Genomic DNA, 18,967 nt, shown 5'->3' on the forward strand with positions numbered 1-18,967 from the left:
CATTCATTGAAAAAGCAATCTTAAAACCTGGACAGTTTTACAACACACAGGTGATATGCGGCTCCACTGGCTTATAACTTATAAATATACGCATAATATTGCAAACAACTTAATTTCACTTGACAACAGAAGTGACTGTGTATTAAGAATCAACTGTTTTCCTGAACAACAGACTCATCTTAATTTAATAAATGATGTTATTCATCATTTAACTGCTACCAGCCAGAAAAGCTTTGCAGGCATAACATTTCCAAAGGCATTCACAGACATGCACGGGCACGAAAAGCAAACACACCTTCCCCCTGCGCTTGCTGGAGCTCTGACACTGGTCAGTCGCTCCGAAGCAGAAGCAGCTTGTACAGCCGTAAGGGTTGGAGGGGTCAAAATAGAAGGCACCTTCCCGACAGGTATCACACCTGACACCAGCAACGTTTCTCTACAAAACATGGCAGCAACACCAGAGAGAGAGAGAGAGTCAGAGAAAGAAAAGACCAAACAAACAGAAATGTGTGAGAGGGAGTTTTGAATCCGCAAGCTGATGAAATGGGACTCACCTTGCAGAGACATCGCCCTGTGTCTGGATGGCACATGCCAGGTGTGACACCACCTTGGTTACAGTTGCATGGTAGGCAGTCAGGGAAGCGATAATAACCTGGAGCACAGCGATCGCACTGCCGCCCCCCGATCCTGGGCTTACAACTACATTAAAATAAAAAGGCACATTGTCTTTAGTAGAATTGTGGATGTCATATGTGGTTTATACATTTATAAAGTCAGATATTAGCAAAAGGAACAAACAAAAAACATTTACACGTACAACTATAAGATTTTTGTTAATAGGTAAATACAGCACAATCACACATTCTGGTGCTTTATGCTGCTATTTCTTCATGCATTCAGTTGTTTCTTCATTTACAGAGACATCAACTGAGTGCTGGAGCTGATTTTGACACTAAAATCAAGACATGGCAGAAAAGACAGGCTATATCAACATGACTGGACTGTGGACTAATCCCCTCGTCAATCACTTTAAGTGGCTTGGAGTTGTGTTTCAGTTTCACCGTTAAGAGGCTGCAGGCCTCACATACCAGCCCTTTTCATCAACTCAAAAATCATGACAGAGGGCATGAAAGAGAGAACGCTCTGGAAAAGGATATCCATTACTTTTGCAGCTCTTTTACAAGAACTGTACATGATTTAGTCAAAAATGATATACAATGATATATTAGAGCACCTTTTGTTATATGTAAGTGAAACATCAACTGTACAGAAGACTGCAGTAAATCTATAGCTCATCAAATAAACAGAAACATTGCAAGTTATTATTGAGTTTTATAATGATATAATAGATGGTCATTGTCATTGCAAACTGAAGTTAAAATAATGTCCTTTGTGGTTTGATCTGTACTTTGTGTTTTAACTGGGAGAAATTCAGAAACCTTTTGCTTTCAGTCGGGTAAAATTTCAGCGACACAGCAATACGTGTGTTTACAGCCCTGATTGGTTGTATGATAAACAGGAACCAAGAAAAAACCTACATGCGAAAGCTGCAACGATTAACGGATTAGTCGACCGCAAGAAAATGAAATGCCAAATATTTTGATCATCAACTGATCGCAAAGTTGTCAAACATTTGCTGGTTTTTGCTTCTTAAATGTAAAGACTTGCTGCTTTTCTTTGTCATTATGACAGTAAATGAAGAGTCTTTGGGTTTTGCACTGTTGGTTGGACAAAAGAAGCAATTTGAAGACGTCCCTTTATTTTTTTTGACATATCATAGACTAAACGACTAATCAATTAACTGTGAAAATAATCAGCAGATTAATATAAAATAAAAATGATCTTTAGCTGCAGCCTTGCCATATACGGTGTAATTCTAACCTCCAGCTTAAAAATTGTGCAGCCTTGTTGGTAGGAGCTTTTCACTGACCTGCACTGTCCGGTGATGCGATCACATTCGGGCCCTGCGTCGGTTTTGATGCCATTTGGAGAGCATCCGCAGCCCTCGCAGCCCAGCAGAGGGTGATAGCTGAACGTCTGAGTCTGACACACCTCGCAGGCTGGTTTGACTGTCTGAGGAGGGCAGATGCAGCGTCCCGTCACCTCGTCACACAGTCGGCGGCCGCACTCACACACTGCAGAGGGGAGAGAGAGGGGAGATTTCATTTGGACAAATAAACTAACAAGATGTCAGCGAGTGGGGAGCTCTCACTTTCACTCACGCCTGCAGTAGGGGAAGCCGTAATATCCCGTGGCACACTTTGTGCACTGTCGTCCGATGACATGCTGCCTGCAGGGACACTGTCCTCCAACCGGATCACAGGCGGTCCCTGTGGAGCCGGACCTGTCGCAGTTGCAAGGCAGAGCTCCGTCGTTATGGGCAGCCGCAAGAGAGCGAGCTGAGTCTCTGCAGAACTGGGAAGAAGTTCTGGGACTGAAGAGGCAGAAAAATAAAAAGTTCTTTAGATGCAGATGTGGTTTTGTTCTCCATTATCACAGCTAGAGGGCAGCATTTACACAAACTTCCACTGTTCATTTATTATTGTAAGGCACTGATGACTAAATCAAACACAGCATCATGATACCATAGAGAGAAGAGAGAACAGCTTCAACAGAAATCCACAAACAAGTGATCACATCTTAAAAGTGTCAGTTTAAAGTGGACACGGTGGATACCTACTCAATATAGAAACCTTCTCCTCTGCATTGTTGTATGAAATCTGCAGATTTATCCAGCAGCTTCTCTTTCAGGAGATCTGGGGTGTAGCTGCTATCAGGAACCAGCAAGATATAATCCTATACAAAAGATACAAATCATAAGAAATGATCAAAACATCAGTAGGATAGAGAGAGTTATAAACAGATTAACTGAGGATTTGAGATGTTTTAGCCACATTGTACTGCTTGATTTTATCTGAAAAAGGAAAAAATAAAGTAGGTGAACAACAGGCAAGCAAAGCCCAACCTGCCCCCGCCTCACAGAGGTTGGAAGCTTTTATAAAGCTGAGTGGGGCTGCCAGGTAGAATACAGGCCCTTCATTGTTGTTTTCGGGTATATGGCATAACACTGAGGAGAGAGGACCTCAGCATGCCAAGAACTGAACCTGAACAACTCCAGTACAAAAAAAGCGAAGACTCCTTTTTTCTATGATTTAATTCTCATATAATTGAATAAATTAAACTTATCTAAAGATGTCCAAATAACATTTTTTCCTTCCTGATACTGATTTGGATACCTGAATACCTCGCTTATCGGCCGATACGGAGTAACAATCCAATACCAGTGCGCTTAAAAACAGCTGCGTATTACTCCCGACCCCCAAAGGATCTTTTTTGTGTGTGTTCAAATTTCTAAATAACTTTATTTTTTTCGCCACAACAATCTGGCAACACCTGGAAATTAACTCGCAAAACCCTAAGGGGTAGTTAACTTTTAGGCCGCATCTTAGCCGGTATCTGAGGCATTTCCGATACTGGTAAAGGCATCAGAACAACCCTAAACTCATCACTGACCAGAATAAGTGTCTTCCTTGGTGGCACGATCACAGAGATGGTGGGCGGCTGCCAAGAATTCTGGTCAAAGTCGAGGGCAATGCGCCTATCAGCGATCACAACCTCCCTGCAGCCTGAGACCGCGGGGCAGAAGGATGCATTTATCGAACCTGCAAGAGATGTTAAAGGAGTTAAAGTTGAGGAGGAAAAGAAGAAGAGACACAAGCATGCTGCACAATAATCCATTCCTCCTTTACAGCCATATAGGGAAGTTTGTCCAAGGCCTTTGATCATCTTGTCATGAACCCCAGGAGTTAATCTGTTCTTAAGGAGGAATCAGTCTTTTTCTCACTGCATGAGTAACCTCACTTATATCCAATAGGAGCCAGTAAACTCTTTAATCTATTTCATATGACAGGAGTAAGCCTGCCACTCCCTCCCACACTTACCCTTCCACTCACGCCCTGCGTTCACTCGGACCTCCACGGGGAAGGAGGGATGTTCAGGCTGGTGATAATGGACCACAACCACATACGTGCCCGTGAGGGGTTCCCTGGGCGTGAAAGTGATCCCCGTCTGGGAAAAAATGAAGGTGTGTCAAACAGTCATGGTGAAATTGAAATTAATGTCAGAGCAGAGGTTGCTCAATGAATGTCTCCCAGCTGCACGTCAAGTTCGGAAAAGCTCAAATTATTCAAGGTTTTTACCTGAGGGAATTTAAGCAGTACCCCATCACTCTGAGGTTCACGGACAGGGAACACCCCGGTCTGTCGTCTCCGTCTCCAGTCCTCATTCTCTCCTCGTTGGAGAGAAGCAGCTGGCGCCGAAGATAGCTGCCCATCACGGGCGGCGTACAAAATCCAGGCTGAGGCCGGCTTGTCGAATTGCCTCAGAATGCAGTGTCGACTGAAAACGTTAAAGAGCAACAAGATGTTGTTACTCAAAGTCTGTTGACAGTGTTTGAGATGATTGCCAAGCACTGTTGTAGCAGAACAATGTGAGCTGTTAGGAGAGGGGTCAGCGGCCAGTCAGAGACCGCGACCAATGAAAAGACCTTAATCTCCAATAATCCTTTTTTAAACCTTGAAATCCTCTGGTTATCACACTCTCTCTCATCAATGTGCAGAAATCTTGACATCACACACTAAATATACACACACTTCTGAGGAAAGCTGTAGTTTTACAGGTTAACAGGCTGCATGTGCTCCGTCTTCACTCCAATATTTGGACAAACTTACTTCAACTTATCCCGCACCTCTTGGTCAAATGTTCTTTTATTTTTAAATTCCAGATTGGTGCACAATCATGTACCATTTTTCATACTGATCCCTACCTTTAGGCTCTAACTTTAAGAAGATCTTAAAAGTGCAATATGTAGCAATTGTCCACCTGTCGAATTCATACTCATAACAAACAAGAGAACTTTTGCAGTTCCAACTATTTCTTCGTTGACATCTTTTTCCCTGTTAGGAAAGCTTTTTCTACACTGTTCAAGGCAAATTACACAGTAAGTGACAGGACTGCATGCTGACAGCTGTAAATACAGTGCACGTGTATCTGTAACATCTAACAAGGTCATGAGGTGGGGAGTGAGAGTAAATTGAGTGTGACAAGGTTATTTGGGTCAAAGAGAAGTCGTGACCCAAAGTTCAGCCTCAGGTGTATGACTTTTTCCAACTGGAGGAATGCCATCACACCTGGAAAACAGATGTGTGTCTGCATACTCCAACACAACAACACAACAACACAGCATGGAGTTCGTGTCTTGTAGCATTGTCTCCTTAACTGCAGCTTACATTCAAAATGATCTGTTATTAAAAGCATGCAATGGGGTTCATTCAAGGTGACGTACCTGTCTTCAGTGAAGCGGCCGTGACTGGAGACACAGAGCACCTTGGGGTCTACGTACTCAATGGAAAACTCCTCTGCAGGGACTGCGTACACTTTATACTACAGAGAGAAACAAATGTATTACAAATTGCATGCTGCTGTCTGGAAACCATTGTGGAAACATTTCCCTCACCAGCAGGAATGACGCAGTGGAAGTTTGCAGAAGGACGTTTGTCTTGTGAGAAAGCTGCAACACTGATACGTGATTACTGCTGTCCACTGCAACACTCCGGCACAAAAAGCTGCAAGCGTTAAGACACACAACAGCTGAGAAACAGATTCTACAACGTTTTAATTGTAAAGACATAAATCAACTAAATAGATATGTTTTTTAATGCTGGAAGCGACAGATACAAGACTCACCTGTAGGCACAATTGTAAATGTTGGCCCTGGCTGGGATCTGGCCACCTGACTGGCCACTGATGAGTATGTTGACATTCTGTACGGTGTCCACCTCGCTGGCATACTCCAAGACAAGAACATATGGGCCAGGACGAGGCACACGTAGACTCAGTTGGAGCTGCGACTACACGACACAGATCATACATTTTATTTTGATGAAAGGGCAAACGTATTAAGGGAGGTGACAAGCAATCAGTATACGATTATAAAAGAATGTTCAAGCGTTAGTTAATTGAACAGTAGTTCCACAGTTCGGATGCCAAAAGCCCAATCTCGTGCCTTTAATCTGGACTCTGAAACAGCTGATAAGATCCTTCCTAATGACCTCAGCTTGTTTTATAGCTTTGTGTTGAACCTGTTCATCCTTTAAAGGTGAAACCAACTCAATATCCAGGCCATCTTCTCTACCTGTCTGCCATTGATAGCGGCCATCTCAGGGTGATCTGGGGTGAGACGCCGCACACGAGCCTGCCTCCTCTTGCGTCCGCTGCGGTTAGAGAGTTTTCCTTGCGAGCCCAGTGCAGAGCTGAAGCCGTCCATGGCCACATGCTTATACAACAAACAGCTGAGACAGAGACAACACAGGCAGAGTGAGCAAGAATGATTAGAGGTTCACGGTCATTAGGGCTGCAATGGACAATAACTTTTTAGTACTTAATATTATTTTATTTTTATTATAAGGGTTAGACCTTAAAAACCTAGAAAAAACACCAAAAAAACACAGAAAACTTAGAGATTTACTTTGTATCCCTGTTTGCAGAGGGTAAGTACGTGCAGGGCTGGGTGATCTTTTCCTGCAGCAGAGGTGCCTCGTAGTAATCCCGTGGCAGCAGCACTAAATAGTCCTGGAGAGTGAGAGGGACAATATGAACTTGTGTACAAAGTGTACAATCTATTACACATTTGCTTTTTCGCTCTAATAAACAAATAAAAAATATCACACAAGAAGACTTTAATTGTTGTCCTCTTTACTTTTTTAGTATTCCTCATAAACTCACCAACAGAACCCCCTCTGCCTGAATGTGAAAGAGCCACTTCCCAGGGGTCAATGCAAAGGGCTCAGCGAAGCCCTCTCCTGGGACAGTGAGGAAGGACGGGGAGGGACTCTCAGGGAATATTACTTCCTTGCTCTGATCTGACCCTGCCGAGCAGCAAAAATGTTACACACTCACAGCTGAGAGCACGGAAAAACAAATGACGAGCGGGACATCATCAGCAAACAGTTAGACACACCACACACTAGCTTACATGTAAATGTCACAAAGGAAATTAGTTATTTAATTGATTTCTTCAATGATGAGATAGAGTTGATTATATGATATGGACATGAGGAGCTGACTGAATGTCAGAGGCAGCCTTACCTGCAGCGCCTCTGTTATTGGTAGCCTTGATGCTACCTGTCACACTGGTGCTGCTCGGGTTAGAGAACCGCAGAACCACACGGAATAAGTGCTGCCTCCCATCTTTTGGGTCAACATGCACTGTTACTCTGACCTCACTCTGCAGGGATGAGAGTGACACACAGCTGACTGCAGTGGCACAGGTTTGAGTAGACGATGAGGGTTATAATGTTTAGAAAAAGGGTTAGAAATCATGTCAGGCGGGCACGTGAGCAAACAGAGCGGGTTAATCAACAGACAGCAAGCAGAGGTGAGGAAAGGAAGGTAAAGCCAAGGGAAGGCAGGCCCTTCACTTACAGTCACAGCAAGACTGAAAGCCAGCTTCGTCCACCACCAAGATCCTCGCTCTCACTCGTGCTCTCCCCTTGTGTTTGGGGGTGCAGTAGCGCATTACAATATGGAAAGGGCCAGGAAAGCCGAGGGTAAGCGTTAGGATCACCTCCGGCTGAAGAGAGAAAGTGTTACAGTAGTTCTACAAAAGCTGGTGTCCACATTCACACATGAGCTTGGTGATTGTGTGCTTTAAGCAGAGTGCAGAGGCAAAAGCAAAACAATCACGGTGGCATCAGAATAGACTGAAAAGAAAGCTACAGCGTTTTGAGGTCAAGTTCCCCAGCCATATTGTGATTTATTCAAATCATTTCATCAATATCAAGGTCCTGATGTTAATATGTACTGACCTGTGCAGGAGACATTACAGCATAACCTCTCCAGCTGAAATCTGGGAACTCTCTGGGGTCATAACCGAAGCGCACTGGTCTGGCGTTTGGTGTGGTGCCATCCTCAATCTCAAACTTCAGTTGGTGGAGAGTAGGAAAATAGTAGCTTGGTGCTGGCCTGACAAGATACATGAACATTTTGATTTAAAAAAAATGTATTGTAGGTCAGCAAACACTGTGGAGAACCTTGGAAAATGACAATGTAGATATCTCACTCGGTGCACTGACGTCCGACTACATTCCCCCGACATCGACACTGTCCCGACATCTCATCACACGCCATGCCAACGGCGCCGCCTACATCACACTGACAACCTGTCACAGAGAGCGGAAAGTCATTATTTTTTATTCAAAGCAGTGTTTCCTGCCCGCTCTGGTTGAAAGTTTGGTCTTTAATGAAGCCTGCTATTTATATGTGTGGGTTAAATAACAGTTTCCTCATATATTCAGTATTGCTGTTATTATTTCACCATTAGTATTTTATCATCACTCACACACTAATGTCCTGTCTGCTGTAAAGCACTATGGATGAACTGTGTTGTGTGTAAAGTGCTATGTAAATTAAGTTGAACTGAATATCAGATGCTATAGTAACATATTCACATGGATTCAGGCAGACGGTAGACGGCAATCCGGATGTCTTTTTTGTGAACGAGAGCAGGACGGTAAAATTAGGTGAGGCCATCAAAGAATGCCAGCGATGGTAAAATTGTAATATTTCAACTTTTTGGTGTCTTCCGCAACATCATTTACAGTTGGACTGTTTGTTTGTTTTTCCTGCTCCATCCACAGGTTGATGACCGTCTTAATCCATGTGAGTACAGAGTAAGTGAGATGTGACATTACAAGTTTAGTCGAGGAGGATGTCTTACCTTGACAACCAAAATACTGCTTTTTCTGCAGCAGGAAGTATCCGTCCTTACAGGTGTCACATGCATGTCCACATGCGTTGGGCTTACAGTGACACTGTCCACTTTTCTAAACATACAGATAAATTAGGAGAATATGAGACTGAAAATAAATGTAACAAAACTCTGTACCGTCTGATCTGAATCACAGTTTGATTAATAGATGTGTATCGGCCACTGAAATTCTCACCTGTTCACACTCTCCAACACCACTCAGGGTCCCTTTCACGTCACACTGACACTCTGGTATGAGAGAGAGGGGAGAGGTTGTGTAAATATAAAGGAGGATCTACGGTGAATAGACTCTGATTACAGGATTTTGTCACTTTCATGGGTGAAACGCAGCAGCACAAAACCCCACAATCTTCAGACATCTGCACATCAAAGGTCCAGAGGAGATTTACTGCCACGGCTCGCTTTCAACCCCGTGAAAAAAACTTCCCCTTAATGTCCGGCCACAGTCAACCAGAGGCATTCTTAGGATATTAAAAGCTCTTTTTTCCCCTCCTTCTTGTGTCTTCAGGCAGCGTGGTAGTGACAACATTCTTGCTTAAGAGCAGGACTGTAACACTAGACAGGTATCTGGACAAAGCCTGACGCTGTTCTCTCACTGGCTGGATAATGGGAGCTGACTTATTTTTCTCATATTAGGTATTTCCAGTGGATTAGGACAGAGTTATTTTCCGTGGGGGTTGGAGAAGGCACAAAGTAGTCCAGAGTTATTGTTTTTAATGTGCCGCTGGGTACTCATTACTGCAGAGTCACAGCATGAAATCTCAAAAGGTTGACTTGCAGCTCCACGCTCAGAGCGGTTAACAGGAATTTGCCTGTATGTATGTGTTATTCTTCAGCTCCCCGCTGAGCGACAGGAAGGCAGATCTGGCCTTGCTGACAGCGGTATGTTGACATATCCTCTGGGTAAGAAGGGCCAAGCCTCATATCAGTACCTTGTCAGATTGCTACTGGTGATTTAATACCAGTGGAACAAAAATGGGGTCAGTGATCAGAACTAATACCTCTGGGGATGAAAAATGAGACTGGGGGACTTTTGGTTGACAGGAGATCAACAAGTGAAACTATTTCTTACACCTTTTTCCAGTCAACAATAGTTTCCATTCTTTTTTCCAGATTTGTCTCACCTATACAACCACGAGGGTTGTTTGTAACCAGGTTCCAGTAGAGAGGTTTACACCTGTCACACAGCGTTCCCTCCACGTTTGGTAGGCAGCGGCAGGAGCCCTGAAACAAAAGATAAGGAATCAAAGGATTGTTGAGACTGCTAGCTACTGTTCAAAGCCAAGAGATGTGTTTACAATCAGATAGATGGAAATCAACCACATGCTGTTGCATATTCTACTACAGTGTGAAAATGTGCAGTTTTTCATTCTTTCAAACGTAGGATATGCTCCAAAACAGAGGTGAAAACGACCTTCCAGAAACTCATTGTTGTTTTTCTTCCTCTTCAAAATGAAAGGAAGTCTCTTTTCCTTGCTTTTAATTGCATTTACATTTCAGGGGGAAAAAAACACTTCCGTTTAAAAATCTCCTGCAAGACGTTTTAGCGGCACAGCTGTGTTATCAGTTATTTGAGGTAATGTAAATCCACACCCAAAGCACCGGATTTAGACTGTGACCCTGTGACCACTTCTGTTATCAAGGCTAATAAAAACATGACCAAGGTGGAGCTTTGGTCAACAGAAAACTAAGGTTTATTGAGAGTGACACACCGTTTGAGGATCAGCAACCTCGGTTCCTGCTGGGTTACACACACTGATGGGTTCTGGAAGCACAAAATGGATACAGAACAAAGGGAAAAACATTAGTACATCAAATTTTATAGTTTTATTTGATAGTGTACTATCAAATATTGCACAAAGTTAGTCAAATATTTTATTTTGAGAGGGACTAAAGAGAGAAGAATCAACACATTAAAGACATTGTATCCTTCAATGATGTCATTTACCGACGCTATAAAAAATAACACTGCCACATTCAAAATTTTTGGCAGAGGTGGACAGTAACGAAGTGCCTTTACTTGACTACTATATGTAAGTACATATTTCAGTTATCTGTACTTTACTTGAGTATTTTTTTTTTTACTTTTTTAACTTTTACTCCACTACATTTAAAAAGACAAATATTGTACTTGTGACGCCAGTACATTTCTATGAAGTTTTCCGTTACTTTGACCTGAGAAAGCATGGTGAGATAAACATTTGTTTAATTAAAAATACACAAAAAGCTTAATCAGAGTTGCCTACACTTTTTATGCTATGGTTGATAAAATCAAATGACCTTTTGTGGATTTTCATGGATTTTCCCGCCAAGTTGTCATAGTGGGTCCATTGCTGATGTATACGTATAGTTAGCTAGCAAAAATGCAGAGTTAAAGGTGCACTATGTAAGTTTTGGCACCTGTAGAAACCATAATCCAAACAGATAAGGGGCAGCATCTCACTAGAGTAACAGCTATCTGCTGCTAACAGTAGTGGCCGTTAGCTACATAGCTCAGTTAGCCGCAGTCCTATTAGCTGACTCTGCCCTGGCTGGGAACTCAGAGCACCAGTGCAGTGTTGTTGGTTGGATTGCTAACTGGTTAGCATGCTAACCTCAGTAGATATTTCTGCAACACAACACATAGACATCTACAGTATTTTTTTTTAATCTAGTACTCTAGTACTTTAACTCAAGTAAAAAATGTACCCACCAACTTTCACTTGGAGTAATATTTGACCAGGATTATCTACATTTTGACTAAAGTAATTGAGTTGTGTACTTCGACCACCACTGATTGTTGGTCTCACTGCTGCTCCAGTTCAGTCCCAACATGACTTCATTTCTGAGTCTGATGGTTCCTGATGTGTTTACCTGAGCACTGGGGGAACCTGAGTCCAGAAGCACAGCGGTCACACTGCTGGCCCACCACCCCGTGCAGACACAGGCACTGACCCGACACTGGGTTGCATATGTTGCTATATGAGCCTTCCTGTGAACACCGGCAGGCTGGGGACAGGAAACAACGACAAATGTGAGCCTGTAGTGTCGTCATCATACTTCTTGTTTTATTTCCAGAATCAGAATTTCCTTCAGTGATTCCCAGTTGTCTATTCTTGGGAATATGATTCCATATAAGGAAGAGGTCCATATATATCTCATGCTCCAGCACCCTGTTGAAATGTTGTAAATAAATCAATGTGAACATGAACAAAAGGTTTTAAACATACTGTGGGAGAATGAGGATGCTTGCTCCACAGAGTCATGAGAAGAGGCCACAGTGAGCCCAGTGAAACCAGCAAACATTTTTTCCATCAGCACTCAGATCACATGGAATCCAACTGGTTTGTCTATTGTAGTTACACTGGTGGACATACAGGGTTCAGGACCACTCACCAGCACAGTCTGGGTATCCATAGTAGCCGGGTGCACATTCGTCACACTCCTGCCCCCCATAGTTGGGAAGGCAAACACACTGGCCACTTGGACTGCACACGCTCTCGACCACACCAGCGCCATCACAGAGACACTCTGGAGGAAGAGAGAGAGAGGGTCATTGGTTAGATATTCAAATCAACTCATTCATTCTATCTGTACAGCACTGCAGGTTTCCTTAAAGGGTTACTAGGGTATCTTTAAATCTTGGCCCTATGTTTACATATTTTGAGGTCTAAAAAACTAATAGGTACAAAATCTGGTCCAGTCAATCATCTCAGCTCACAGGTGCAAAATGGTCTACAATGTCTGAAACATAATCCTTAGGGGCAACTGCGCCCGTCAAAGTACGTCCACTTAAAGTGCTTGTTTTTGCCACTGACGTGTCTGACAACCTTAACAACATTATGGAAGAGATCACTACACTTTTGTTAAAGGGTACGACCCTTTGTTTAACTGGAAACAGCCGTCAAATCACTCAGTTCAAAGCCACCAGACTCCAGTGAGAAAAACTGTAATTTTACCTTGCAGAACACAGGTATCGCTGGCCTTTTGCTGCCTCAATTGGTTCATTTGTACGTGTTTTAAAGGGTTCAGATCCAAACAAAACACTGTCAACATAAACAACTACTAAATAACTTAAAAAGGATAGGATGACATAGTAGATAATAAAGCAAATCTGGGCTTCTCAGGAAGAAAGTCAAGGTTTAAATGTCAAAAGTCCAAAAATGACCAAAAAGTGCATGCAGACAAAGGGATTTTTGTACACAAAAGTAACAGTAAGAGTAAAGCCTGACACACTTTTAATATTCTTTGCACAACAACCCTGTAACTGCAGTTAGTCCAAAATATCACAACAGGTTACAGACTACATTTCAGCATCCCATGGCCATCTCTTTCAAAGTAAAGGTCATGTTTCGTAATCATCCAGGAAATAACACTGACGAGGTTGTGCTTCTACAGCCTGTGGGGAATTAATACTCTTCTTTCTCACCCTGGCAGTTTGGGAAGGAGTGGTATCCTGGTCGACAGCGGTCACAGCGCTCCCCCTCCACTCCCTGATGACACAGGCAGCGTCCTGAAGCATCGCACACCCCGTACGTTGTCCCTCTGTAGTCGCATATACACCCTGTGCACAAACACAGTAGAAATGTTAATTCTAACAACTAAAGCAAACAAATTAAAGCCTAACTAATAGATATTCAAATGAGTAACCCTGCTGAACCCTAAAGCCTGCTTATAAATGAGCCTGAGCTCTTTCTTGGGTCCAGCTAAACAACAAGGAATGACAAATACTTCCGCCAGTTGGACTGTTCTCATATTGTGGCACACAGTGGTACAGCTACACTGGTGGTCAGGTCTTGCCAAGCCTCGCCTGATATCGGTATGTGAATAGACTTGGCACTAAGACGAAACAGCCACCAGAGAGGCTGCCACTGTTTTCTTTGCCCCGCTGCAGCTCCAAAACATGAAAATCAGATTTAAAGAGGCTGCTGACAAAAATTCCTTCTCAGTTATTGTTTAACAAACGACAAGACAGAAAAAGCCAAGGGGTGGAGGTCTTTGTTTAAATAGAAATTCCATCATACTAATAATTTGTTTCCCAGCTTAGAGGAAACCAGAAAAGGACATTTTGAACAGGGCCCATAGTTAATAATAGACTGGTTAGTTCTCACTGAACAGTCCCAACTGACTACTGCTATCAGGAGAGAACAGAGACCACTTGGACTTAAATCCCCACTGACGCACATGATAATCTAATATCATCAGGGCTCAACAAATGCTGGAGATCTTCTGTCTCTGACGATATACAAGTATCTTAACCATCCCATCAAATCCAACCCCATTATACAGCAAGTAATAAAAACATGATCTGACCTCATGTCGTGCCTACGTGCATTAAGCCTTTTCTTGACTGACCCCTGTCACATGTTCTTAACATTGAACTCTGCAGAAAGTCAGACTCACTGGTGCCTTACATGGTCCTCTAAAGCCCTTTTTAACAACCTGGGATTCCTGTAAGTAAATGGGACTCAGGTGACAAAAAAAAAGTCAAGGACTTCCCTGTAAAAAAACTCTACAAGAGGATACAGTATCAGCAGAGACTTTTTTAGACACAGTAAATGTAAATGAGAAGAAGCAATAAAAGCAGTTAACACAGCGCAGCCGTGTAAACGACTCTATAGTAGCACAACATATCAGGTCTAATCACACTCACGCTGACAGCTTGGCGAGCCGAAATATCCCGGAGGGCAAGCGGAGGGTACTGAACAGAAAAGGATGGAGGAAAAAAAGAGAGCAACAGCATTTTAATGACTGTTTGAAAACTTCTGTGGAGATAAATTGCGGTATGAGAGACTGCAAAATCTTGTTTAACGAACGTACCCACAATAGGTCCTGCAGGGGATTTGGTGGTCGTCTGGTATACGGGATATCCTGATTGCAAAGGAAGCGTACAAAATAAAGACCTCCACTGATGGGAAAATGTGATCAAGTAAAACCACCCAAATTTATTGCAGTGGAGGATTATAACCAATAAAAACAGGAAGAAAAGCAGTTTGAGGCAAACATTTTAAGTAAAATCACTCATTCACTCTCTTGTCAAAGGTCAGATGAGACAGTCATGGTGCTTATTTGTCTGTACAGTAAATATGTTGTAAGAAACACAACTTATCATTTTTGTACAGATGAAACGACCAAGATATTACACGTTAATTCATGAGCTTTAGAGGTGCTGGTAGGTGGCTTTTGGTACCTCTGAACAGAGTCCCGCTAGCTGTTGAAGAATATCAAGCCTCTCATTTAACTTCAAACAAAAAAGGGTTTTCCCCGAACAAGTTCTTAAAAATTGTAACCCCCTATATGTAAATAACCAGAACCTTCTGCCCACAATAAACTAAAGGGTTCATTTGGGTTCAGAGATGAATGAATTAACCAAAATAATTCAACACACGTGCTCGGATACGAATCAAAGAGGTGATTTTGTTTTTATGAGGTGAGCTTAGAGATACTGATCACTGTTAATGTGTTGTGATGTAATTTTAACGTTATTTAGCTAACGTAGCATTAGACAATCAGTCTGACATCTATGTCAGACTAGGTTAACGTTACAGATAGATCAGTAAAACTTTTAAATATGGCATAATAAGCTATTGATGTCAACTGTTGAACATTAACCCATGCAACAAATGACCAAATCACATTAATTCATACAGAAAGAGGACGCTCTACTTCTTTGAGTAGCCATGCTGGAGTCAGAATGGATTTGTGATTGACATTGATCTGCTGTATCATGACCACAAGTTAAAGAAATTTCATACAGTGACACAAAACTGCAGAGAAGAATCTCTTGAAGCCTCCTAATGACTCTCCCAGCATGTTTAGACTAGTTCGTCAGTGCTAAGAGCCTGGAGACGACAGAAATATCTTCTAATAATAACTTCTAGTAATAAATCATTCTCTTGCTCATATATTGAAATGTCTGAAAGGATCCGTCCAAAATTAGTATCATATCAATATGTAATTTATATGACACAAGATAAGAGATTTGTTGGTTTTTCTTCATTAGTGACTGAATAAGACGAACATGGCAGTTCAAGATGATACCATAAGTCAATCAAAGTGGTTTAAAGTGAAAGGCAAACTTAATGTACATCTGTACATGGATAGGATGCCTCTCTATTGGTTGAACTAATCCTGTGAGAAAAACAAGTGAATGTGAGTTGGATGTTTATTGAAATTCCAAGTACACAGAAGCTGAATACTGGAGCAAGTTGATGCAGAGAACCTTCAAAAAGACTTGTGTCAGTCAGTCTTAGGACAGAAAAAACACTGGAAGAAAAAAAAGCTGACTTAAAAAGCTGAAAGATGAAAGACGGGCTGGCTTATCTCTACACCCCAGCAGACTCCTGAGTCTATAGCCAGATCAGAGCGAGATAAGACGGGGAAACTTTCTTTGTGCTGTTAATATCTGCATCTATTTGTTTAGATGGAGGTGCGGCATGTGGAATGTGTGTTAGTCAGTACTGTAGCACGTGCATACATCCTTCTGCGTGTAGCCCTGCAGCATTAAAGGCATACTTTGCTGCGTATATAATAATGATAAGCCTCGTTCAAAAAGGTGTTATTCTTCCCTCGAGGTGAAAAACTGACAGACTGAAACACAAACGGTTAAAAAGGGGGGGTGAACATGAAACTGACTCCTGCCATCAAAGGGTGGGTTCAGTTTTCATCATTTCATCAAATAATAGTTTGATAATTAGAGTTTTCTGTGTTGCCCATGATTCAAACGGTCAAGGAAGGGTTAACTGCAGCTTCCACTTTCGACAAGGCCTTTACTAGCAGCTATCACAGATGTTATTCATGCACACAAGAATGACATCTCTTGCATTTTCACCCCTATGTTTCCCAACTGCCTATTTATTCATCCAGCCATCCATTAGGTAAACTTGGTACGCAGTATGTGATAAGAAAACACTGAACTTACGGATGCACTGAGGGTAGTAATAGTATCCGTCAGCACAGCGATCGCAGTTCTCTCCAGTAAACTGTGGCTTGCAGGTACACCTTCCGGACCCCATTTCACATCCGGCCGTAGTCCTTTCATCGCACCTGCAGGCTGGTGGAGTAACATGTTTGTTTTTATTGGAATATCCAGACAAATGTGCTCACATGCCAACAGATGCATTGATGTAGACCAAGGAAGCTTTTCTCATTATTTTATAAACAGAACAATTCAATGTGAACGCAGGCCTGAGGCAATTCAGCGCTTATTAATAATGCACCAGACTACACAGAGCAATTTGTAAACTGGCATATCTTTCAACACATGCGATCACAACACGAGCAGTTACAACTCCCCCGTCATTGATGTGATATAAGGTATGTTCCAGTGTCAAAATCTGTTCCCCAGTCAAATAATGTTAGAAATGTATGTTGAATTTCTGCAGGTTACGGATACAAATACTTAACCTAAATGAATAAAATGTAATTCAACATATTGTATATTAAATAATATGTAAATATTTAATCATCAAAATATTTTGTGGTAATTTCAAACTTAATGACAATTTATTTTAAATGCATTCTTATGACCTCTCGCAGCCAACCTGCAGTAACTTCACAGCCCACACTTTGGGAATCAATGCTATAAAAGAAGGAGTGGATTCATCTCCCTCTCAGTTTGACAGGTGATCCATCTAGGCGATTGGCGGAACCTTTATTGTGTTTTGGTGTTTTCGTTAGCTAGTATTTCATATGTTTTCAAGGTACATTTCATTTGATTTTTGTTGTAACAGACATAAGCTGGTAAATTAGACAAACTGTGATAACATAACTCTGAGCACAAAAGCTAAGTAACATAATCTACAATTTTTGATATAGTGACCAGGCGTTAGGTATTAGCCACATGTTGATTTGAGATTGATTTATTCATAACTACAACCCATCATTTACTGAAGTTTCTAACTGCCATACTGGATAGATCTGTCGTTTTATAGCAAAAGTTAGTTTAAAGCACTATTAATAATCAGAGGAAAGTTTCATTTGGATATGTGATATTCTTTTTTTTTTTTGCCCTGTCAATCATCATAAAGCCGCCTCCGTTTGAAATAAAAGTAAGAGAGAAGGGATGAGGAATACAGATGTTGTAACATTTTCAAGGGACACTCACGTTGAGCCCTGTAAATAATCATGTTTGGACATTATTTAGAGACCAACAGCAAATAAACTAAGTCATTAGCCTATTATCTGAAGTGTTTTTTGTTGTTTTTTAGAGACATGTCTCTTATCAAAGGTCATACAACACAGATATGTTGGGCTCTAGTTTGTTTGTCCATGCATCTCCCATTGACTACAATAAAACTGGCACCATGACGTAATGTCCCTTCTTTCTTTAATAGGTTCCTTGATGTAGACTAACGTGGACATGTATAAATACGACACAGAATTATTGACAGTAAGGCTTTACTGCACACATCCGTAACAAGTACAGAAAGCTTTCAACCGTCCATCATCTCAAAATGAGAGATCCCAGCAGCAGATAATGGTTATTGAACTTTTACCGACTGTTTTTGCCAAAACAGACACCTTCCTCTGACTGAGCTCACTTAATTGAGTTTGTGGGTTTTATGGTTTACTTTTCAAAGCGCTCGGGGCAACCGGTTTAATTCCACTACTTTGTAATGTCCAAACACAAGTGGCGGCTATTTATACGGCGGGGAACAGCCACGGACCATTAAAGTAATGTAAACAGGAGTGGAGCCCAGTTTAGCAATAATACAAGCGCTTGGTGCCAGTGGTGCTTGTGCAACGGTGCCATTTGTGTCTCGCTCAAACAAGACGCTGATGCCTCTGTTTGAATATAACCCTGTTTTGGCTTCACTTGTTCAGCGTTAATACTGCAGGTCAAATAACTACATGGTGAGACATTATTTAGTTCACAAACGTACCTAGAGCTGCTTTGGAAATATGACAGACGTCAAAGTTAAACAGAAACAAGAAACAATTTTGTAATATGCTTTCATTGCATTAATTAAAGCAGTTTCAGAAATGGAGTTTTAACGGCAACACATTTTTAACATCAACATTTTTGCTGAATGTCTCTCACACGTCTCTACATTTGCAGCCTTAATGGTCGTTTCTATACTCATTTGTTTACTCAACCGTAATTTCCACCCCCGTATGTTTAAAGATGCGAAATGAAAAATGACTGCAGCACTCGCACAT

The 18,967-nt window shown here is 41.8% G+C and overlaps 1 protein-coding gene across 1 annotated transcript in view; it reads right to left on the minus strand.

Annotated features, from left to right (window-relative positions):
* Positions 1-18,967, minus strand: part of LOC141017055 (laminin subunit alpha-3-like) — a 64,517-nt gene that overhangs the window by 24,575 nt on the left and 20,975 nt on the right. The window contains exons 10-36 of the mRNA XM_073491673.1: positions 16,728-16,859; positions 14,627-14,677; positions 14,460-14,507; positions 13,236-13,370; positions 12,203-12,337; positions 11,681-11,815; positions 10,540-10,592; positions 9,952-10,051; positions 9,003-9,055; positions 8,777-8,882; positions 8,120-8,219; positions 7,866-8,022; positions 7,147-7,285; positions 6,784-6,926; positions 6,527-6,630; positions 6,194-6,350; positions 5,746-5,909; positions 5,516-5,624; positions 5,345-5,442; positions 4,200-4,398; positions 3,942-4,068; positions 3,514-3,662; positions 2,681-2,796; positions 2,223-2,434; positions 1,931-2,135; positions 555-699; positions 296-436 (exon numbers count right to left, since the gene is read on the minus strand). Coding sequence (XP_073347774.1) covers positions 296-436; positions 555-699; positions 1,931-2,135; positions 2,223-2,434; positions 2,681-2,796; positions 3,514-3,662; positions 3,942-4,068; positions 4,200-4,398; positions 5,345-5,442; positions 5,516-5,624; positions 5,746-5,909; positions 6,194-6,350; positions 6,527-6,630; positions 6,784-6,926; positions 7,147-7,285; positions 7,866-8,022; positions 8,120-8,219; positions 8,777-8,882; positions 9,003-9,055; positions 9,952-10,051; positions 10,540-10,592; positions 11,681-11,815; positions 12,203-12,337; positions 13,236-13,370; positions 14,460-14,507; positions 14,627-14,677; positions 16,728-16,859 — 3,413 coding nt within the window. The remainder of the gene's footprint in view (positions 1-295; positions 437-554; positions 700-1,930; positions 2,136-2,222; positions 2,435-2,680; positions 2,797-3,513; positions 3,663-3,941; positions 4,069-4,199; positions 4,399-5,344; positions 5,443-5,515; positions 5,625-5,745; positions 5,910-6,193; positions 6,351-6,526; positions 6,631-6,783; positions 6,927-7,146; positions 7,286-7,865; positions 8,023-8,119; positions 8,220-8,776; positions 8,883-9,002; positions 9,056-9,951; positions 10,052-10,539; positions 10,593-11,680; positions 11,816-12,202; positions 12,338-13,235; positions 13,371-14,459; positions 14,508-14,626; positions 14,678-16,727; positions 16,860-18,967) is intronic.

The sequence above is a fragment of the Pagrus major genome, chromosome 21 (genome assembly GCF_040436345.1).
Source record: "Pagrus major chromosome 21, Pma_NU_1.0".
NCBI classification, from domain to species: domain Eukaryota; kingdom Metazoa; phylum Chordata; class Actinopteri; order Spariformes; family Sparidae; genus Pagrus; species Pagrus major.